The sequence below is a fragment of the Bidens hawaiensis genome, unplaced genomic scaffold (assembly GCF_021521415.1).
Source record: "Bidens hawaiensis isolate Kalapana, Puna unplaced genomic scaffold, B.hawaiensis_p1.1 tig00013121_1, whole genome shotgun sequence".
Lineage (NCBI taxonomy): Eukaryota > Viridiplantae > Streptophyta > Magnoliopsida > Asterales > Asteraceae > Bidens > Bidens hawaiensis.
In genome coordinates this window covers 379,715-404,669 of record NW_027492109.1, presented here as the reverse complement: position 1 = coordinate 404,669, position 24,955 = coordinate 379,715, and the positions used below count along the sequence as shown (strand labels likewise).

The following is a 24,955-nucleotide window of genomic DNA, read 5'->3' as shown; positions in this document are numbered from 1 at the left end:
GAGGCTGCGGGGACAGGCGGAGTCCTTCACCATTGGGAGGCATTTCCTGCGGGACCAGCTTGCGTACTGCGCGTAAGGACGTCACGTCTCTGAGCATGGTTGGTCCTGCGGATCTAGTTGGTTTCTGCGCAGACGTCCCTGTTTAAGGTGAGTCTTGCGGGTCCAACTGGGCTCTGCTGGGACCTACCTCTTCAATTATTTGTTCAACTAAAAATTATCATCTAAATGTAATTTATATACGTTCTTTATAATCTGTTTTTCTTTTTATTTGTTGATTTTAAAGTTACAAGATATAAATAAACGAATTAGGTCAGGCTAAACAGGTTTGTATTGGGTCAAAAACATGACTAACATGTTTCGTAAGCTGACATATATGTTCGACCATTTTGCAACTCATTCCACTTGAATTGGCTTGTTTATATCATACCGACAAGAGTTGCGTTCATGTTACACGTGCCTAACTTAAGATTCAACAGTCCTACCATATTATATTTGAGTTGTGTCATGCACATATACTAAACTAAAGGGTAACATAACGATCTTACTAGTATAAATTATTTGTATAACCATTACAAGCCACAACCAAAGACAAGTGTGGGGAGTCTCTTGAAGCTACACATACCTAATATTAGCATGAATTGTTACCCATATAAAATTTATATCAAAGTAACTACGACATCTTGTCTAGTTTGGTTTTAAGGTTAAAAGATGAATGGATGATTGGTCATTCATTGCATTGCAACTTCGTATGGTCATTAAATACGCACGTGGTCCACCGCATTCATGTACTAGGGACATAGAATAGTGTTTGCCTTTGTGTCCTTCTTATGTCAACAGGACATACTATTATTCCTTTCCTTTTCACATCTTTTTCTTACATTTAAATCCATATTTTTAAAATAAAAATGTGAACTCAGTTAAGTTTAATTAGGCGGTTGGCGTTGTATTCCTAGTCCTTAAACATAAGGATGATGGTTAACGCTTGAGATCTTATAGTTTCAGATTCGAAACCTGACTCTCCGGAAGTAATGAGTATCCTCCTTAATGATGTTCTTGAGTGAGTCGGGTCTGAAACGTCAAACTCAGTATGAACATTTAAAATTATGTTTCAAGAGACTCAAAGTATTTGAAGTAGTTTCAAACGTCATTAAAAAAGTTACGTTTAAGTTGGTTTCACCGGTATATGTTGAGTTATCATTAAACCTTGCATCTTTGTCTTTTGCTTCTCTAGTCCTATTTCTATTATTTCTTGTTTTATCACTATCTTCGTATTACGTTTAAGTTGGTTTCAAACGCTAAAACTCGGTCTCAAGCCTTTGCAACTCATGTTCAGGACAAAATTCTTTCTTCATGCCTTCCTTGAGTTTGTCCTAAGGCATGGTCACAGCCAACTCGGTTCCTTGGTTAGCTTTGAAAGTGTTCCATCAACTAAGAGCTTGATCTTCGAAGACGCTCAAGGCGAACTTAGTCAGTTTGGCGTCCGGACATTCGCAATGGATGAATACGTTCTCCATTTTCTTGAACCATTGGAGGAGTTTAGTGGCATTCTACTCACCATAGTACTGGGTAGGTTTAGCACTCTCGAAGTTCTTGAAGTGAATATTGTTTGGAGTAGCAGATGTAGCAGAACCATTCAAGTTGAGGCTCTGGATCTGAGTTACGATAGTAAGCATATCAGCAGCAAATATTTTGGTAATCCTAGCAGCCAGACGTCGGTCATGAGAACCAGATGAACGACGTTGGTTACGACGATGGTTTCTTAGAAAAGACATTCTGCGATGACCAAAAATGAAATTGCATAAGATGGAGGGTAAGTCGTGTAAATTTCATGAGTTTATGTGAAATAATGTGATCAATGAGAGGTAATTAGGTGAGTAAGCGAGGTTTGTTTGAAACTTAGAATTATTTCATAAACAGATTGAAATATTTGAATAACTTTATTGTGTTGGGCTCCCCATGAGTTTTCCATGGCAGTTTAAGAACCCAAATAATTATCAAAAATGCTTCGTGTGTTGGGCCTCCCATGCGCTTTCCAAGAAATTTTAAATGGCCCAAATAAAGTAACGTAACATCAATTGGTGTGTTGGGCCTCCCATGAGTGTTCCATGGCATTTTAAATGGCCCAACTAGTTAATGAATTATCGACACGATTGAGTTGGACGGCCCATGAGCGTTCCGTGGCTTTTTAACTGTCCCAACTAAATAACGAATTAACGAGATAAAAGTATGGGTAATTGGAGCATCTCGTGAACCACCACGAATGATAATGCTCCAACAAAATATATACAAACATTTGGAATTTTTCCGAATTTAGTCACGAACCACCGTGAATTTGGTTTTTATATTAGGAATGTAATCGTTTAACTGGTTACATTGACTGCTTAAAGTTCCGGCTGTATGACAATTGTTCCGCTTTGGCCTATAAGCTCGAGTACTGTGGACGGGTTATCCTCCAAGTAAGGAGTAACGTCTTATATTTGATTCTCGGAATCGTTTTGCCAAGGCCCAACTCACAGTACTCTCCCCCTTCCAGTTACTACAGGAACTTGTCATACCCCCATGCTTTAAGGTGCGGGAGTAAAAACAAAACAAGGGAATTCTTAAGAAATTTCCCAAAATAAAAAAGCAATCTACTAATTTATTTTAAAAAAAAAAATCTTTTGAGAATGAGGCATAGCCTCGGAGTTTGTGTGTGTGTGTATGATAAAATAAATAATTAATTAATTAAATAAGTAAGCTGTAAACACATAAAAATAGGACACATTAGATTGTCAAGTAACCATGTATGGGGTCCTAAGCATATTACTAAGGCGTCTCTAACGACCTATCTTACAACACTCGGCTTTGATACAAATATGTCACACCCCAACCTACGGCGGAATGCCGGGGTGCGAACTGTGGTTCACAGCTCACAAGGTACCATCATGCAATGTAAATATGACAATATCTAATTAATTATTTATTAAATTCAAAATTACATACTAGTACACAAGTTCAAAGCAAATTACAATTTAATCCCAAATCAACACAAGTAGTCTTGTTTTTATTTTATCTTAAGGCATCTCTAAATGTTTTTTCACATAAGCTTCAAACCAAAGTATAACCTGAAATATGCGTAAACATAGATATATTTTTTCAACAATATGTTGAGTGAGAAAATCACCAGTTTTCGACATCAAAAAAATATAAGACAAAAACTACAAACCAATATTGTGAGTATCAACAATTCAATGAAAGCAAGTAATTGGTGTCGTATGGCCATTGCCTGGCGAATCAAGAATTGGCTACTAAGACGACATGCTAGAATCAATGATGAACCTCTCCGAATGCTAGAATTAAACAGATAAGCAAGTAAGCAATTAACAAATAACCATTTAATTGATCAACAAAACAATAATCATGATTTGCTAGTATGGATAATATGTAGTATGAAAACCAAAAATAGATGGGCATATAGTCCCCAAAAGTATTTAAAAACAGTAAATAGCAGAGTGATCACTCACCTTGATGATTAAGCGAGTAAGCTGAGGGATACAATAAACTAGTGAAACTAGCGTGCCAAGAGATCTAAGCCAAACAGACCGGAGACTTATAAAAATGAAAATAGAATCAAAACCGAGAACATAGCCGCTGGAATCAATCCAAACGGATGTATAAAACTCCGGTTATGATATTTTTAATAAATAAGCGAGTTAGTACTGACCAGAATCCGAACAGTGAGTCAGGAGTCTGGTTTTAGTCAGTAAACTCAAAATCTAAAAATAACATAAAAGTCTTCTGGCCCGAAAGCTAATTCCGACCATAAGGGATAGAAATCGGTTAGTCAAATTTCTTGACTAATTTTCCCTTGAACGGGTCGGAGTCCAATTGACCCGATAAATCCCCTCAATCTCAAAAATTGATTAAGGGTTATTGATTATTGAATAAAAGTGAACAAAATTGCAGAAGATAACTTACCCAAACACGGATTAGAACTAAGAGAAATATGTGGTCAAAGATATCTTGAACTTGAAAGTCAACTTAGTAAATATGGACTTGAACAATTCTTGAAGAAGATGATGAAAATAGGGGGGGGGGGGATTTTGTCGGTTTTGCTTTAGATGGTTGAGATAAAATGTTTTAGGGTTTATGATTGTATCTTGGTTAAGATTGAAAAGATTATAACTAATTGTTTTAGAAATTACTCGATTAAGGTAACCAAATAATGTAATTGAGACAAAATCGATTCACAAAACAGAGAGATTGATTCTTGTAGAAGAGGAAAGAGAATGTGGACATATACCATGACTAAAGGGGTTTTCTGGGAGCTTAAAACAAGAGATTTTGGTCAAAAATAAGCGATTTTGCATTAAAACCCGTAATTACCATAAATCTTAACTGCAGCACCCTGGCTGCACTACTATAACAAACCATAAAATAAAAATAAAGGAATAAAAGAAGGAAAAATTCCATCCCACATTGGTGGAGGAAAGAAAAGGAGAGGATTCCACCATGGTATTAATAGGATTGTAAGTCCTTGTCCCACATCGCTAAATTACAAAACTATTGAGCTCTTTATAAGAAAGGAAATTCATATGTTAATGTTCTTATAAGACATATCACACCCAGCGGTCCTAGCGGAGGGTGCCAAGCACCCGCACGCGCACGGGCACGGGCGAAATGCGATGGACGCAATGTGGCGCTTTGATGACGCACTTTGCACTTCTATCACGATTCACGACGAGTTTAGATTAGCCTCATCGCGTAGCGCGATGACGTGTAACATTATCCAGAAATATTGCGACGTAGCGATACGCGATGAGCTGATATAGCCACCCATCACGTATCGCGACGTGGAGGTTACACAGACGGGACACGTGGCGTGCCACGTAGCAGGTCTAGGGCTGATTAGCAAAGCTATGAGATTATTCGCAATACGCGACGCCCTTTGCCTATGGTCATCGCGTATCGCGACGGGCTCCAGAAATTGCTATTAATAGGTTGGCAACGGGAATTTCACTTCTTGTCCCAAAAATTATGAATATTTCTCTCTGAATTTCTCACACATATATAAATATAAATTAAGAGTATAGTATAATACCCGAGTGTCGTAGCGATATCCTATCCGATCGAAAGAAACTAATATACACGAATCTAAAAGCTCTGCCTATTAAGGTAAGACATTGTGCCATCGTGTAAAGTTTCTACTCTCGTGATTATCGTTATGATGATTGGTTTTATACTAATCTAGATGTACTACATTGTGTTTATCCTATGTGCTTAATACTAAGAGACATTTTCTTTAATTGTAAACTTGCATGGTGAGACATTCGAGTTTTGTACAACTCACATTTGCGTGAGACAACTAATTTTCTGACACTGTCATGGTGATTTCAAAACCTATAAAACCCATGATAGATATTCTAAATATTTTCAAATGTATTTATAAAGTATTTAAAATACATTACAGTGATTAAGTCTCTGTAGACTTACGGGATGGTTACTACTACTATTGTGGGGTTTTGTATACAAGACTTGCCTACTGGGCTATTACACATTACTTATTGGACAAGTGTTAGCCAATAAGTAATATGACCACAATCATAGATACGGTCGAGTGACAAGTATCTTTCGGTAATTTGTAAGCAGGCAGATGTAAAAACATCTTAATGCTGTAACTGTAAAATGTGTCATTTGTAAATGAATGTACTCACCAGTATTTCTTGTTGATCAAATATTTTAAACATGCTTCAGGTGACTTGTTAGAGGCAAAGGAATGATGCATGCGGGCTTCCAACTAAAATAAGTGGCTTGTCACCAGAATAAAAAAACGTGTTTTGTAAATTAGGGTTTATCCCTACAAAAATTATGTTTGTATCAAAGGGGATTAAATTCCCGGTTTATTATGATAATAATCATGGTGTTTTTATAACTCTGATCATTTTTTCTAACTACGGTTCTGATGAAATAATCCGCTACAAAATAATTTAATAAACACCGATACCACCAATCAATGTTCACGGCTCCCCTTCCAAAGTATAGGGGTCGGGGGTTGTGACAACTACGAAATCAGGTAAGACCTTCCTCCGCCCCACCCCCCCCCCCCCCCCCCCCCGCACGTGGCGTGGGGAGTGGTCTGCACTTTCTGTTTTGGTCAATTTTGGTCCCTCATGTTCCAAAAGTGAATTTTAAGTGATTTTAAGCGTTTTAAGGGTTGTTTTACTAGTTTGAAAGTTATGAAAATATATACCGAGTTAACCAAGTTAAATACCAATACTACAAGTTTTTATTAATTTGAAATACCCGAATTACGTTCCCGAATCGGGTAAACAAATACGAACACAAATACGAAAGATCCGAAATGTTACATGTATCACACGAAAATGATAAAAATGTATATATGAATTTATGTGTATATTGATTTTATAATATTGTAAACTTTTAAAAGTTTTTATAATATTAAATTAAGAAAATAAGAAAATCATCTAACAATAAATAGTTTTGAAGTTGGCAAAATATATATCGTTAATTATGATTAATACGTATTGGTTAGTAAGAAAATAAAGCTATTAAATATCATTAATTATGATTAATATGTTTTAGAATTTTGAACTTAATTAATTATTAATTAGGTGGATATATGATAGAAAATGTAAAAGTATATGTGGCATCCTATGTGAACATGATAGAATAATATCATGTGTTTACATACATCATGCTAAAAATGGGCTACGGTCACGTGAAAAAGCCGTGGCCGTAGGCTTTTGGTCACGAATGTATTTTCCAGCTCAAGTGTGACCAAAGGTCGTGTCACCGTAAGTATCATACTGTGACACTCGCATTTTAGTGCTTGTAGCAACTTAAAAATGTGGCTAAAAGGGTGTCAATATTTGTTGCTGGAACTATTCATTTTGTTCCAATAAGTGTGGCTAAAGGGGGGCTAAAGGTCAGATCTATACATTTTAAGTGTGCCCGTTTATGTTACGTGGTCACAAAAAAGTATGTCTGCGTCACATTCATTCAAAAAAACCATGACTAAAGGATTGTTGGAATCAAACATAATAAATGTGGCTAATGGGTAGCAACCGCCACATGAATGTATTGAAGTTGTGGTCGTTTGTGAAATATGGTCACAAAAAACTATTCTTTGGCCACACCCATTTCAAAAAAATAATGGCTAAAGTGTTGTTAGAATCAAGCATAACATAGGTAACTAAATGGTAGCAACGGCCACAACAATGTATTCTAAGAGTTGTCGTTTCTATTATATAGTCACAATAAAGTATTTTTTAACCACATTAAAAAATAGCATGGCTAAAGACTTCTTGTAATGTATTATTTTGTCCAAATAAGGGTGGATAAAGGCTAGCAACGGTCACATGTTGGTTAGTGTGGCCATTTGTATTATATAGCCACAAAGGTTTGTTTTAGCCACATCCATTTCAAAAACCCTTGGTGAAAGTGTTGTTGTAATCAGGCATTTTGTCTCATTAGGTGTGGCTAAAGGGTAGAAACAGCCACATAAATTCAGTGTGGTCGTTTGTATTATATAATCACATAAAGTTTGTTTTAGCCACATCCATTTCAAAAAAATTGTAGCTAAAGGGTTGCAGGAGCCATATGAATTTTATTGTGGTTTGATGTGGCCATTTTCTTGTAATTGTCCATTTAACTTCAAATTTAACTTGGGAAATAAAACTGCATTAAAAATGAGAAAACTAAAATTAGTTAATCAATGATATACTGACAATATAAGCCAAAATATATCCATATTTATAATCATGTGTTCAACTTAAACAGTAAAGACTTTAAACTTCTAAATCAACGTCATTTGTTTAATTTGTTGATCTTATTGATTCTTGTATTATTTTTTATGTCTTCTTACTAATTTTGTACCTAAAGCAACAAAATACGGAAACAAATTATATGACTACCCAAATAAAAACAAATACGCATGAATCCTGTTGGAAAACTCTATACATACCTCTTGGATGTTTGTTTTTTCTTGTTTTAAATGAGATCAACTCTATGGCATAGCTTGACTGTCGTTTCTTTTCTATTTTCCATGTTTTTCTAAAAAACATTCACTTGATTAGGTTATGAATAATCATCAATTGTAAAATGAAAGAAGTTGTGAAATACTTACCAATTCTTTGAACAAAGTGTGAGATACGTTAGCATTAGTAGCCTCAGCATAATTGACGTACAATTCAATTAATTAGGATATAAAAAATTACGATCAACAATCACAACAAAAAAAGTCGAGGGTTTATTAATCACTTAATCATGTCAATATGTAGTTTAGTAGGTTAGTTAATATGGTCAATTTGATATACCCTTGGGTCAAAGTTCAACGCCAATTTCAAAACAAGTCAAACCGAGTTCAATGTGGTCTTATGTTAGTTGATCAGTTGTATGTTAGTTGGATTAATCAAATGCTTTTGGTCAATCAATGTTAGTTAATCAGTTACAAAGTCAACATTAGGATTGGTTAGTTAGTCGGTTAGAAAGTCAACATCAGGTTTGGTTAGTTAATCATGTTAATATGCAGTTTAGTAGGATACTTAACATGCTCAAGTGAAGTAAAATGAATCTTAGATTGGAAAAAGTCAATAGGGTCAAACAAAGTCAAACAGAAAGTCAAAAATAGTTGATTTTAATTTTGGATGAAAACGGAAAAACACCACGAGGGTTCAATTTTTTATATATTACACAACCAGGGGTATAAGGTTCTCTTTATAGGTTTTTTAACGTTGGGTTCATAGCGGGGTTCCGATTACAAAAAAAGTATTAACCATAGGTACGTGCATCGTACATAAAAAAACCCACCACGTAGGTTAATGTTGTAAAATGGTACGTGTTGACCATAGTGGTGCATTTTGCAGTTAACTATGGCAAAAAAAATAAGAAAAATATTAAAAAAATCTCACATCAAATATGAAATGGGTGTATAAATATAAGTTGATATAAGTTTTAACTACTAGTGTTTGAATCAAATACAAATTAAAGTAACATGCTAACTGTGAGAATTAAGTAGTGTAATTATATATACAACGTAGTGTAATATAGTATAGTGTAATTACACTACGATGTTATTACATAATTACACTATTAAAAATATAATTACACTACTTGATTCTCATAGCTAGCACGTTATTTTAATTTGTACGCGAACTTTCGCCAAATATTTAATTTATCATTTCTTTTCGTGGAACAAAAGATGAGCTCGTGAGGGGTTTGTAACACAAATTTCTTTTTTAATTTTTATAACTGTATTCTTATCATAGTTAATTTTTATCATTGTACTCTTAACATTTCCCTCATGTCCCATGTTCAAGAAAGTAACATCTTCCTTAGGGAAAGTAGTATTACATGTAAACAAAAAATTAAAAATGTTTTAGATGCTTTCTAATTGCCTCTTCAATAACGGTGAGGCTATTGTTGGAGACTACATCAGTTAGAGATGGGTTTTGTCAGCTGTGGGGCAAATTAAGAGAAGATAGTGAAAATTGAGTAAGTCGATAAGTGAAATAAAAAAAGATAACAGACAATGTAAATGTTGTGCTCTAATTAAAAATAAGTATTTAATGCTTAAATACTTATAACCAGTATGGGTAACTAATGTCGTCTCCTCAGGAATCAAAGAAAATTTAAGTTAAACTCTTGACTTATTAACTAATAAACTAGGCGGACAGACGATGTTAAGCAGTTTAAATATTGATTTGTTTGTAAAACAAGTTGAAAGCGTTGACAACACTTCAGGTTCTAGTAATGTAATGAACTGACAGACAAAACTTATACCAATTGGGGAATCATATAGACATCTATTCATTTATTAGAATAGGCAAATAATTACTAGACACATTAGTTTGGTTATGATGATTCACAGAAATTTAATCCGACGAACTGACACAACTGAGCACGGTCTACATAATTACTAGTCTGTTAATATAAAATATAGCATCTATAAATGATTAATGGTAAACGATTCAATGACAATAATAACTTAATCCTCAATATTGGTGAGCACAAACCAAATAATTGATGATAAATGTAAATTATAGAGAAACAACTGTTTAACCAATTCAATCAAACATAAAGATTCAACCAAACAAAAAGTTTAATCAAAACTAAACCCCAACACTGGTACAATCATAAAAATATTCATATACAAAACCGTACACCTAAAGTGGTCACGAGTGGTTTAGTCTTGCCTCTCTGTCATGAATCCTTCAATTCTTGAGTGGAATCTAGAATCCATGGATGAATTAATGACCGAGAGGTGTTAAGATGATAATGAATGGCTCCAAAATCATCCAAGACGGTCGTGGTATGAAAGATAATCAATCTAGGGTTACACCGGGCTTAAATATGGAAGAAAACCCCAAAAAACGGACTTGTACGTCGTCCTCATGCATCTGCCTTACGGTGGCCTTACGACCTTTTTTCCAAATCCTTCACCGTAAGCTACGGTGGAGCCACCGTAGCTTACAGTTGACTCAACACCAAAATTTTTCCATGTTCATATTCGTATCATTGAGAAACCCAAAACTCATATATTATGGGTCCCATAACACATTTTCTAGCCCCGGATATGCCCGTTTTACTTTTAAACGCACACGAATCACTTTCGAACTCCCCGGACTTCAAAGCATGAACGCAATAGCCTCCAATTGGTATCTTTAATGCTTCAAGTTAGTTTCTTTAAACTCTGAGCACCTTCAATCATAAAACTAATCAAAGTAATTGTGTTCAATAGATATAAACAAGTAAAACACACGATATTAAACACTATAAACACGTGATTTCACCCACACATCAAAACGTGTCGTATGCTTTTGATGTGCAACTAAGATCTAATGATGCATTGTTGGAGAGGGAGGGGGAGAGGGTAACAAAATCCTTGTCTAAATACATATATTTGTGATATTGTGAGAAAGAATGTATTGAATGAAAGACAATGTGTGAAGATGATGTGGCATGCATCTAGCTAATTTGCATTAGAGCACATTATACATCATATATGCACTAACGTTGTGTTCTCGAGTTTCATTTAAGGAAGTAAAAGGAATGAAATGAACTTGGGAACACAACCCTAAAGGAAGAAAATGAAAAAAATAATAAAAGTTAAATGAAAGAAAAGTTAAATATAGCATAACACCAACAACAAAGCATAAAGGACAATAAAAATATGCATAAATGTATAGGAAGGGGGTTTTATTCGGGTTTCAAAATTAAAATCTAGACCTGAAACTCAACCCAAATCTGTCATGGTTTTTTTCGAGTTGGGTTAATCAGGTTTCAAGTATCCTATAAAACAAACAAAATTTAAATAAAAAACACTAAAACAAAAGCTAACATGTTCTTTTCACTCGTAATGTAAATAACCAATAACACAACAAAATTAACCCGATAAAATCATCTGATAAAATTTTACAATGTCTAACCATTATAAACAAAACTAACATAATTAATCGTCTTCAATATGTCATGATTAGAGTGTTTGATTACGGTTGCTTTTAGACATAAATCGAAAATATTAATAAACAATAAACTGTCTATCGATAATATGTGGAATGACAACAATCTATATAGACCTATTATTATTTGGTGTTGAAACTAAAAGTTTTTCCGGGTTGACCCGAAACCCATAATTCGGACCCAACAACCAAAGTGAATTACTTTGGTTCGGGTTCATCGTTTCTCGTGTTCGGGTTTGTCGGGTTAGGTTAGTTCGGGTTAGGGTACAAGTTTTCTCTAGTCGGGTTTCAAGTAAAAGTGACAGCCCTAAAGAATAGTGAAAGCAAGATACAAGGTAATTCTCCTAATTAATATACTGAAAATAGATCTATTTAACTTTCCAAGCATATTTGAGCTCGATAAATGGATTTTAGGCTTGAGCTTGTTTATTAAAAGCAGCCTAAATAAAGGCTTAAGGTTAGGCTCGAACTCGTTTGAACTCGCCTCGATTCAATCTTTTACCACGCCTATTTCGAGTAGATATAAAAGATCATAATTGTTTACCCATGTAGTTTTTACCTCGCTCTTCATCTACTCCTAATAAACCATCTAAACCCGCACCATGCTAGATTTAAACCTCGATCTCTAAAATAAAGGGGAGACACCTTACCATCGACGTAATTATCTCAATTGATCCTTTCACAAGAATTTATGTTTTATCAATATACGCCTTCAATATTTAAACCTTAATTTAGCAATGTTATTTATTGCAAAACTAATACCACATGGAAACCTTACCCTATAAATACCTCTCCCCACATTCATTAACAGAATAACCCAAAAACAAAAACCCCATTTCCTCTTTACAATGGAGTCAAACTCAAATACTCATTTGAGTTCTCTATTAATAACAATCACCATTCTATCCTCATTAACAAATTCAGCTATCTCCTGTGACATGTTCCAGGGAAACTGGGTACTAGATCGTTCATATCCACTCTACAACGAGTCCACGTGTCCATTTCTTGAAAAGGAGTTCAACTGCATCAATAACGGCCGCCCTGACCGTTGGTACCTTAAATACCGATGGCAGCCGCACGGATGCCATCTTTCTAGGTACCTTTGTCTATCCTTGTTGTCGGTATGTTTGTCTTTGTTATTTAACAGTAGGGGCTGGCTTAACATTCTCAGATGCCTAAAACTAACCAAAATGTTAAGGCATTTTTCTTATCTTTATGCGTATAGCGCTATACAATATGGATGATATGAAGTGATAATGGAAGCTATCAATGAGTTACTAATTCTAAAAGAGGTCTATTTTCAAAATCTCGTAATACATAACTTATATTTAAGATTGAGGCCTATAAAACTGGAGGCCTAACGTCACGACCTCATTTAACTTACCCACGAGACGGCCTGTTAACGGTGGAGGTTAACAACGAGTGACTGTTGGTAGGGGTTGGTTTGTTTCCCTCCAGTTGGTGGAGGTCCCCTAGTACTTTAAATATAGCTGTCATTTGTGAAAGGGAATTTGTGAGATAAATGTGGTTGTTTTTATTTGGTGGAGATTAGATTCCTTTTTCATTATACACTTTTTAGTTATGGGGTTAATGGGATTAGCATGAATACTTTATTTTAATTGTTTCTTTAAAAAAATTAACCTGGTTTTAAATATTCCTATGAAGCATTTGTCATATATGACATATCTACACGTCATAGTATTCAAACCTTCAAAAAGTGGATAAAGGAGAGACATCTTAACACCACATCATATCCATTGAAACAATAGTTTATTTTAATCTATGTATTTGAAAATGCAGTAATGGAAGTAGTATATTATGTTTAGATAACACTATTTAGATAAAGTTTACGTCCGATACAATACCGATAGCGACATTAGGTGTTTATCCCTACCAGAGTGGTGCACTATGAGTTCAAGTCTCATAAATGAACTTATGAGAGTATATTTGTTGTTAAGAATTAAGAAATAAATGATAGAATTAGAAAAATGTTCAATTAAACAATATGCAATTAATATATCTTCAAAACTCATTATCGTTTTAGTTATTGAATTGTAATTGTGAATAGATAAAAAAATATTTTTAGATACCAGCATGCCATATTTTATATATAAGAAATTTTAAAAACAAACAGTGGTGGTAAAAAAACATATTTATTTATTTTTATAGTAAATGTTTTAAGGGTAACTGTATTATTTTACATTGATTCCATATTCTTTAAGATGGACACAAATTATTACTTTTTTTTTCTTTTTTAATAAATTTCCACCGACATTCTTTGAAGAATATATATAAAAGAAAAAAAAATAAATGATTGGGTTTGGGAACATGAAATTGAGGACATGAATCTCAGAAGGTCATTATAGTAATTACACTCTACATCTCATAAAATATTTAGACTATGATTATTAAAACAAATTTTAAAGTATATATATATATGTATATAGAAAAGTCATCTTGGTGTCCTACTTTATTACTTATTTTTATTTTATTTTTATTATATTTTAAAATTGACTTGGAAAGATTTATAAATCCGACAAAACGTATTCATGTGAGCTAAAAAAGCATGGCACGTTAACCTATGTGAGTTGTCACGGAGGATGTCTTCCTCGGTTCTCTGCACTTTTCTTATGCTCTTTCCCTCCAGAAAAAAGAATTTCCTTTGGGATTTTGTAAATATTGAGAAATTACTTCTATTTTTACTTTTATACTTTTATGTGAAGATTTAAACATATTTAATGAAAATTTTATGGATATTATACATTAATGAGTAAGATTTTGTAACTTTTAAGGTAATTTTAAATGCAACCAATAAACAAACGTATTTACTATTTTTCCAATTAAAAGTTTGAAAATATGGTTATATCTAGAAATTTGATTACAAAGGTAAAATTTATTGAAAATCATTTACTATTACATTTGCTTTTTCTTTTTTCTTATAAACTTGTGTGGTATAATATACTAAATGTTATAATTTATTGGAGTGGGTTCATTGGGAACCTTAGAGCATTTTTAATGGGTTCTCCATCAACATCTTTAAAATTTGACTAAAAACCACAATTTCTTAAATTTATACACCATTTTTTAAAAACTCCTCCAACTCATTTTCATTTCTATCTTTATATTCTTTTTTTATTATTTCTTTCTCTTTCTTTCATTTATATCTTAACTACTAACTATTCTGTCCTTATTATCATTTTCATTTTAAACTAGTATTATTACTCATGCGTTGCAACGGGGCATATCAAATGCATTACATGTATTACCAATAAAACACTACTACCAACAAAATTCAAATTACGATCCGATGCATTACATGTATTATCAATACTCTAACTAGCTAATTACTTGCTAAAAGCAAAACATAGTCATAAAATATAATGTGACCTCTTTTATTCTTGAGAATAGAGTAGCCATTGATGTTCAATTAGATCTTCTTGAAGTTGATGATGTGCCGATCTATCTCTAATATGAAGATGACGCTCGATGAAGTCCATAAACTCAGTTGTGTGATCGCGCGACAATTCAGGGAGATCATCAAGTTGATCATACTCGAAGTTAAGATTATCACCATCATCGCGCTCATCTTCAATGATCATATTATGTAAAATAACACACACTTTCATTATAGTTGTTAGTTCACTCACTTTGAACATCCGAGACGGCCCTCGAATTATTGCAAATCTTTGTTAAAGTACACCAAATGCTCGCTCGACATCTTTTCTTGTCGATTCTTGTGCTTTTGCAAAATATTTATTCTTATTTCCTCTTGGCGATGGAATCGTCTTCACAAAAGTGCGCCACTTTGGATAAATACCATCCGCAAGGTAATATCCCATTGTATAATCGTGACCGTTGACTGTGTAATTGACTGGAGGAGCACGTCCTTGCGCAAGTTCCAAGAAAATAAATGACCTCTCTAACACATTAATGTCGTTATGTGAATCGGGCATACCAAAAAATGCATGCCATATCCAGAGATCATATGAAGCAACCACCTCTAAAATAATAGTAGGTTCACGAATATGGCCAGAGTACATACCTTTCCAGGCCGAGGGACAATTTTTTCACTTCCAATGCATGTAATCGATACTTTCGTTCATTCCGGGGAATCCTCGTTGTTCACCAACAGCCAGTAATCGACTAATATCGTCGGGGGTTGGTGACCGCATAAATTCAGTTGAAAAAACACTTACTATTGTTTCACAAAATTTTTTAGGCTCTCCATTGCGGTGCTTTCACCAATGCGTATGTATTCATCCATAAAATCTCCGGTAACCCCGTACGCCATCATTCTTAATGCTGCAGTTATTGTTGGTGCATGATGTCAATAGTTCAGATCTCGTGTTTTAGTTTGTTTCGTTTTTGTTTGAATATTGTTTTATGTAAGTTCGCCATGTATGTTAGCGAACTTGGGAATAGCGAAGTTAGACAACTTCGCCTAGAATGTTAGGCGAAGTTGTCAAAGTCTATATATACTTCGGCTTAGGTTTGTTTGGAAGAGGTTTTTTGAGGACGGTAGAACGTGTGTTAGTGATTATTGATATCACGTGTTGAAGCTTTGCAATATAATCGAGTTTATTAGTATTGTTCCGTGTGTTATACTTTACCGATTCAACGTATTGCTTATCTTACACTCGTATCGTATTACGTGGGGATTCCGCACCCTCGTGTTACAAGATACTCTGTGTAGATCCGGCTGGGAACCTATAGTTATCTTTTGCATAGCAGAGAACCCAGTCTTCCGGCATTGTCTCTTTTTGGACGAAGTACGGCTCATTAGACTCTACCTCATTTACAATACGGAGAAATAAAGGGCGTCTCATTCGAAATCTCCTTCGAAATAGATTTGTGGGATATATCGGATCTTCTACAAAATAATCAAGAAGAAGACGCTCGTGACCTTGAATGCGATCACGTGAATAAACTTACGACGTTGGCGATTATCACGATAACTTGATGACTGTCCATTGATATCCTCATTAAGTTCAACATCGCTCTCATCTTCAGAGGACAAGTATGTCAACAATTTGCGAAAGAACATAGGAGCCATGTGATGAAAATCCTATGCTGCAAATAAAGTTAAGTATGTTAACATATCAAATACCATAGACTAATTTCTGTGTCAACTGCTGAGACAAATATACTGGTACACATTCACAGTCAATATATTTAAAGAATGAAAAAACATGTTTCAAATGTAAACGAAATGGACCTATATGCACTTATAAAGACACATGCTTGCAACCCTTTTAATCTATTACTGTCAAAAAAATAAAAAAATGGATAAAAAATCCATTTAACATAAAACCAAAACAATAAACAGTAGCAAATTGGAAACACTCTGCAAGTTTGTAAAAAGTATAAGTATAATCCAGAAGTAAAACATGACTGTATAAAGAAATGCGATTTTATATTCACTTTTTAGTCTTATATGCATTATAGTTACCATTTACAACCAAAATAGGCAATTTCTAACCATTCACAGTAATATACATGTTATTTGGTCAAAGCACATTCTAGTTTATTTCAATTTGCCCAAGGCTAACTATTTATGATATGTATAAGGTGTGTACATATGTTACCTGTTTCATATGTTGATCTAAGTATGCACTAATGTCTGAAATAAGAAGTATGTATGTCAGGTAAACAGTTAGCAAGAAAATGTTATAATAAACTCATGATGCTTTAAACTATGAGGATATTTATAACATTGACAATATGAAACATAATTAATACACGGGTTCACATGAATATTTTTCAACTGAACTTGGACAGAAGAACCCTGCTGGACAAACCACCTAGTGACTACTGGTTACAGCTACCGAGACATCTGCTCCACCACAAGTATTACTAAAGGTGTAGGGGTCAGCCGACCCTATGAAATTTTGACACCGACCCCATTTTAGAGATGGAGATAGGAATAGAGAACCAATTGGGAATGCTCTTAAGAAGTGAAAACTGAAGAACTATTTGTTTTACATTTAAAAAGTTATTAAAAATATATATTTATATGTAAATAACTCTTTTTTTACATAATTTTTCATGTATATAAACTTATGTATAAATCGTTTTAATCAAAAAAAATTGTCAAAAAGAATAATTTCTTTAATAAAAATAAGGTTTTTTATTACAACAACTTCTACACGTGCTTACGTGTAAAAACTCTGAAAAAAGTTTCACAAAAATGACTTTGTTTACATGTAATTAGTTTTTGAGTTTCTTTTGCCTATAAAATTCATGGTTTTTGGTTTCTTTACTTTTTTTTTTTTGGGGGGGGGGGGGGGGGGGTTGGGTCATAATCAATTAAAAAATATTAGTATGAGAGGAAAATGGTCACATCATATCCGAATCCGTGTGATATCTTTTGTTTTGGAAACATATTGATGCTTAAAATAATATAAATGTAAGATTAAGTTGTGTTTTTTTGGGGTGAATAAATGATGGAATTGTGATATAAAGGGGTTACTCACTTTCTGCCTTTTGGACTTTTAAGAATATGAAATAATAATATTTTAGTTTAATCATAAATCAAAAAGACTTTTAACAAGAATATATACATATATAGGTTAAGTGGTCTAATCGGTTATCATTATCAACTCATATGTTGGCTTAACTTTTATCTTAAGTTTTTTCATAAAGATAAGATGGTACCAACCATCACTATCTCAATCAATATGAAAATAAGTCTATTATTCCATATTTGACATTATACAATACACACTTATAATTATCACCCTTTAGACCAAAATTAGATGTGACTTATGAATGAACCTCATGTGATCATGCATGTGAGGTGTTCATTTTACAACTAACACTACACATATTTTACAACTATGAAAATGATGCTTTTGTTTTTAAAACAATTAGAGAATATTCCACAAACCATTAATAAATATGTTATTATTTATTAACCATATTTATGCATTTTCTTTTTGTAATAGATTTGATGGTCAAAACTTCTTAGAAAAACTAAGAGGGAAAACCATTATGTTTGTAGGAGACTCGCTTAGCCGAAACCAGTGGTTATCGATGTTATGCATGATTCACTCGTCGGTGCCAACCGCAAATTACGCGGTCAATATCTCATTGATTCAAGATATGACCACTTACACCTTTACGGTATACCTTTTAACTATGTATTTTATTTTTATTTTGTTGTGCATGATTAAATATATTTTCTAATAATAAGTGTGTGATTATTGTAGGATTATAAATTGAAAGTGACATACCATCACAACTTGTACCTACTGGATATAGTAAAGAGAAGGTTTGGGAGAGTGTTGAATTTGGACTCTGTGACAGCTGGCAAGTATTGGTTGGATATTGATTACCTTGTGTTTAACACGTGGCATTGGTGGAACCGTAGAGGAGCTAGTCAACCGTAAGTGAACATTTTCATGTTTATTTTAAAAGGAGAGTATTATATTAAACATTAAACATAAATAAATGTTAGTAAAAAGTAACTTATTATTGATGATTTATGAAAAAGATATTCTCATAAATGTAGATTTGATTATATACAAGACGGGGGTCGTATATACAAGGACATGGATCGTGTAGTCGCTTTTGGAAAGGCCATTGTTACATGGGGACGATGGGTTGATGCTAACGTTGTGAAGAATAAAACAAAAGTGTTTTTTCAAGGGATATCGCCTTCTCATTACAAGTTAGTTTGATTTTTTAAAAGATATATACGTCATATTACAAGCAATATTATTGACAACAACGTAACACGTAGCTACACTTTACATTTATTTGTATTTTAATTTAATAAATAAATTTATGTCAGGTAAAAATAAGAAAGAGAGAATCATCAAGTTAACCAAAAAGTTAAAACGAATTATCTTAACTTCTTTTTTAACAAATTGACCATTGACTGAATTTTCTTGTGCTCACGTGGTGCAAAACTAGCATATATTTGCGCCAACGTGGTAAAATTTTGAAATAGTCAAACCATTGAGCTTACATGGCAATAAATTTAAGGAGTAATACTTTGAGCTTTTTATTTTATCAAAAAAACAATGTTTTCATACCCGATCCGGGCGTCGACCCGAACGCCTTACCAGGTCAAAGGCCGGACCGACCCGGGAGGGCGGACCGGTGTTTGACCCGGATGACGTCATAAATAATTTAAATATATAATTGCATATATATATAATTCATATACATATAAAAAATAATGATAACCAAAATAATAATAAAAACAAACTTTAGTGTTATCTATATTTTATACATTGATTTTTAAATATGTATGATTAATAAAGATATCAATGAAGCTTGGTTGGTTGGCTCATGAGTAATTATTAAAGCTTCTATCTCCAAAATAACCCAAGTTCGAATCCTAGCATGCACATTACATTTTTGATTTAATGAAAAAATGGGTTTTACCAGTTCAACAGCCGGGTCGACCGGTCACCCGCAAAACCGGCTGGGTTTTTCGAAAACGGGCCAAATATAGTGACCCGGCCCAGTATAGGGACCGGGTCCCGGTCGGACCGGTCCGACCAGCCGGGCCGGGTTTCAAAACACTGCAAAAAACTTGAAGCGTTCATAAAGTATTAAATTATTATACTTTTAAAGAGCATTCTCATCCTACTCCCCCAAACAATGTTTCTCAAATTATGTGTGGGAAGTTTGCAAATTATAAGGTGGGATTATGAGTAATTGTGAGTGTAAATTATAGAGTGGAGAGAGAAATGTAGTTATTTTTTGTAAATTTGGGGAAACATTTGAAGAACATTGTTTGTTCCTATTTATTTTTTAATATTTGTTAGATTGGTTGTGTGTAGAGGAGAGAGAAAACTGTAATGATAAATGTATAAAAAATATTATTTAATTAAACATGAGAGAATTATTATGTTTTTAGTGTAATTATAGAGATAGAGATGGGGAATGAGATAAGAATGCTCTAATTACACTAAAAAACACTATATTTCTCTCTCATGTTCAATTAAATAATATTTTTGTATCTTTATTATTACAGTTTTCTCTCTCCTCTACCCACAATTAATCCAACAAATATTAAAAATTAAATAGGGGGGAAACAATGTTTCTCAAATTTACAAAAAATCACAACATATCTCTTTCCATTCTATAATTTACACTCACATCACTCACAACCCCACTCTATAATTTACAAACTCCCCACACATAATTATAGGGGATGAGATGAGAATGCTCTAAGTCCAGCCTTTTAACACATCCGCCTAAGCTTTGTTTATTTTTAAATATTACAAAGTTTTATGTAAATTTAACTTTTTATATAATTTTAGAAAAATAACTTTATGTTTTATAAAACTTCTTAAAATTAATGTTCAAACATTTTAAAACATTTTAAATAGTTTTAGAAAATATACTTTTTTTTTCAAATTAGTTTAAGTTTTTAAATATTTTTAAAAAAGTATTTAAATATTTTTCAATTTACTTTTTTTTTAGAAATATTATTAAATATTATAATTTAAACTTTTGACTATATGTGCTTTATTAATCTTCATTTTTTTTCTTATATTCAGTTAAATACTTTTCCTAAAATGTTTTGGTCAAACTTTTTGTTGTTCAAAAGAAAAAAAACGTTTTGGTCAAAAGGCTAGAAAAATGTACATGTGTTATTGTATACTTGATTACTATTCCTAAAACATTTTGATTAAAAATTATTGCCCGTTTGCCTTTCAATTTCATATTTCGATATAGTATAAAGATATAATATAAAGTTCTCAAGTTAAAATATTTTGGTCAAATAGAATGTTCGTAATCTATTACTTACTTTAGCAATCAACATAATTATATAAAAATCTAAACCTTAAATTTTGAAATTACAGTGGTACTGACTGGGGAGAACCAAAGGCAAAATCTTGCTCGGGTCAAAAAGTTCCCCTTTTAACCTCCATCTATCCCGGGGCCTCGCTTCCCGCATTGGCAACTCTCAAAAAGTCACTCAAAACCATTAAGAAACCGGTTACGTTGCTAGACATAACGAACCTTTCGCAGCTCAGGAAAGATGGTCATCCCTCGGCTTACGGGTTAGGGGCCTTGGATTGCAGCCATTGGTGTCTTGCTGGAGTTCCGGATACATGGAATATCTTGCTATACAACCTTATGTTTTAGGAATACAAAATTCATAATTATTCAATTATTGGATTTATATAGAAGATATAATAAGTGATATACCACTATACTAGTATTGGGAATTTGTTGAGATTGGGGCATTGTTAATTTAGTTATATACAGATACCGTTGCCATGCAAATAAATGGCAAAAATGTTATACTTTTTTCAATTCTTGATTTAAAGAAATGAAATGTATACTCTTATTATTATTTATCCTACCTCAAAGAATCAAAGGGTGTGTGTATAGTTATAGAGATTGTGTGTAGACACATAAGTCATTGTTGTATCTGTATGACTCGTTATATCATTTGTACAATTTAAACAAACACCACTCATACAATATAAACATTATGGCATGTATAATTAAAGTCACACGCTTTACAACCATGTTTAACTATTTATGTCATACCATGTATGGATTTTGTGTTACTATAGGTAAACCATCTAAAGTTTCCTACCGGAGAAAACTTGTCATATAGACCGTTTGTAGTCACATTAGTTATTGTTGTGTCGGTATAACTCGTTATATGAACTATAAGATTTAAACGAACACCACTCATACAACACGTATAAACATTATGGCATGTACAATATGTCACGTGACCATGTTTGACCACTTTTGACCATTTTTTGTGTGTCATACGATGAAACTGGATTGTGTGTTAGTGTTTGTTTAGCTGGAACATATCAAAGGATTCACATGAATCATACAATGAAACATTGACAACCTTCCACCTTTTCTTGATCTATGTCCCAAAAAGTGGGGACTCAAAACAACAAAAGCTAAAAACACTCTTAACCTTTGTTACAATAATGTCGTTTTTTAAATGCATATTTATTACATTTTGTTACCATAACTGTCCCATGACTTACTTCAATGCCATCACCACCACAATTACCGGAAACAATCCTAAAAGCCACCCCTAACGGCCCGATCACCGTCTATGATCCATACACCACAACCGTCTTAGCTCGATACAATGGCAGCCAATGCCCTCGTAACGGCATTACCATAATCGGAGACAATCAATTCGCAAGTTCACATGTCTCACCCGAGACAGGTGTTGGTTCTATTCATCTTTATTATTGGTGGTCACCGTCGTTCACACAAAATATTCCTCTGCCAGAACCAGTAGCTCCACTAGCTGCTACTACAGATGGATCATACATATTTTCAGGTGGAGTTTCCGGTCGAATACACTCGGTAATGCTACCTTCCGGTAACCTAATCCACTCTTTTTCCGCTCACCAGAAACCTATATCTTGTATCATGATCAATTGTGATGGATCGTTGATTATTTCCGGTAGTGAGGATGGAACAATCGCGGTTACTCCGACACTCCTGCTTCTCGATTGTTCTATTGATACGAAATCGAAGGGTAACAAGTTTAAAAGATTCGTCGGACATGAATTGCCCGTGACTGGATTAGCCACCGGGTCAGGGAGATCCGATGGGATTATTATATCCAGCTCATTGGACTGGACATGCAAAGTGTGGAGTGTTGTGACTGGGGCCCACCTAGATACAGTGATGTTTCCAGGTGAGATAGGGTCCATGGTGTTGGACCCGTCTGAGACAGAGTTGTATACGGGTGGGACAGATGGGATGATATATAAAAGGAAGCTTAAAGTAGAGACAAGAAAAGAGGTTGCACGGGGTGGAGATACGGTCGTGTGGGGAGGGGTGTACGACCATGCAGTTGTGACAATGGTGATGTTAAATTATGGTAAAATACTTTTAACGGTTACCGAGGATGGAAAGATTTATCTATGGGAAGTGAATAGTGGTAAAATGTTAAGTGGTTTTGTTGAGACGGTTGGTGGCGGTGTTAGCGACATTGTGGTGATGAAATATGGGGGCGGTTTTGGGACAAGAGGGGTTGAAAATGGGGAAAGTGGTGGTTATTGCGGTGGGGCGCATGTGGGGAAGGCGGTGAATAAGGTGATGGAAATGGAAGAGGCGGTGAAAGCGGTGGCCGAAGACCGAGGAAGGGCGATTAGCGACCTGGAATCGGCAATTGAGATTAATGAAAAATTGCTTAATCTCATGCTTGAAGAAGCTGATGCAATTTCTGAATTAGAAACCATAAAATAACAGCCAAACATAAAGAAGTGGTTACCTAAACAGTCTTTTTGAACGTTAAAAAAATATTTTTTTTTTATTTAATGATTTATATTGTTATTGTAACAATAATGTTTTGGAATCAAACATACTTAAATATAAAACAAACATAAATGAAAAAAAATACCAGTCTAATACAACCTGACCAAGTCCATACTAAAACATGTCTCAACGTTTTTGGTCCGTCTATCTTGCAACCTCCAGTAATTATATAAGGTAAAACAATTGGAAAATGCTGATGTATATCCTTAGATGAGACATTGTTCACATGGTTTTGATTTTTGTTGCCATTGTAAGCCCAAAATTCTCATTAAAGTGTCATTGTTGGATATCATCTATCGTAGAACCTCTGATAAATGACTAACTATTATATATATATAGATTAATATTGCTTTGTCGGTGCCACAAAGCCTTTTACTGCCCTCCTTTTGGTCTTTTGTTTTTGTCTTCAACAAGTAAATTTCGTGTTGGCCTGATGGTGGTTTCGTTAGGATTTAGCGTTGTAGCTGGTTTGTAACCCTTGTTTGAGTCTCTCTCATGGTGCAACCTTTGTGTACTTTTTTAGTTTCGTTTTACCGCTGTTGCATGTTTATAGGTGGATGCTGCACAAGTAAAAGGAGTACAGATTGTTGTTCAAGTTATCAGTCTTAATCTTCCATTCGATTTCTTTGGTATATATTTTGTTGTCTTCTCTGTCTGGTTTTGATGTTTGAGGAAGTGGGCTTTTATTTTTTTAGGGCCTGTAAGTAATTGTTGATCACGTTTGCTGAACGAAATGGATCGAGATGTCAAGAATCCTTTTTGATGATTCCAGGTAAGTGAGTAAGTCCATCTCATATGTTGTTTTATTCTATGAATTTGAAATTAGGGTATCATAATTATAATTATGTTCCATTTAGGGCTTCATTGAATCATTTATATAGAAGTTGAAATTAAATTCATTGATTTTTCCTTTGTTTGTGTACGTAGCTTAGAAAGTTTAATTGGTGTATGGAATGTGAATCTGAAACTTGATATAGCTTTAGGGGGTGTTTGGGATTCCTTATTTTATCTTCTTATAACTTTTCATTAAGTTAATAAGTTACAAAAGTGTAACTTATGGAACTTTTCCTCTCACAATATAAGCAATCCCAAACACCTTATTACTTTTCAAAAAGTTTATAAGTTATAAGTTGATAAAAATAAGCAATCCCAAACACCCCCTTAATATCATAGTATTTGCTTTTGTATGTTCACAGATTTCACTAATTCATTAAGCTCTGAAT

General features: G+C 33.8%; 2 protein-coding genes across 2 annotated transcripts; both read left to right on the top strand.

Moving 5' to 3' along the window:
- The first annotated feature begins 12,175 nt into the window (after positions 1–12,175).
- LOC143543441 (protein trichome birefringence-like 41) lies at positions 12,176–21,780 on the top strand. The gene is made up of 5 exons (XM_077035763.1): positions 12,176–12,555; positions 18,404–18,581; positions 18,668–18,843; positions 18,970–19,128; positions 21,281–21,780. The coding sequence occupies exons 1-5, from the start codon at positions 12,308–12,310 to the stop codon at positions 21,564–21,566; spliced, it is 1,047 nt and encodes a 348-aa protein (XP_076891878.1). The 5' UTR covers positions 12,176–12,307; the 3' UTR covers positions 21,567–21,780.
- A 644-nt stretch (positions 21,781–22,424) lies between these two features.
- LOC143543440 (protein ROOT INITIATION DEFECTIVE 3-like) lies at positions 22,425–23,714 on the top strand. Its single transcript, XM_077035762.1, has one exon. It carries the CDS (start codon positions 22,446–22,448, stop codon positions 23,661–23,663), a length of 1,218 nt encoding a protein of 405 aa, XP_076891877.1. The 5' UTR covers positions 22,425–22,445; the 3' UTR covers positions 23,664–23,714.
- Positions 23,715–24,955: the final 1,241 nt, after the last annotated feature.

Coding starts and splice junctions, on each gene's coding strand:
- LOC143543441 (XM_077035763.1), top strand. CDS start 12,308: ATGGAGTCAAACTCAAATACTCATTTGAGTTCTCTATTAATAACAATC. Junction 12,556..18,403: donor CACGGATGCCATCTTTCTAG/GTACCTTTGTCT, acceptor TTTTTGTAATAG/ATTTGATGGTCAAAACTTCT. Junction 18,844..18,969: donor CGTAGAGGAGCTAGTCAACC/GTAAGTGAACAT, acceptor TCATAAATGTAG/ATTTGATTATATACAAGACG.
- LOC143543440 (XM_077035762.1), top strand. CDS start 22,446: ATGCCATCACCACCACAATTACCGGAAACAATCCTAAAAGCCACCCCT.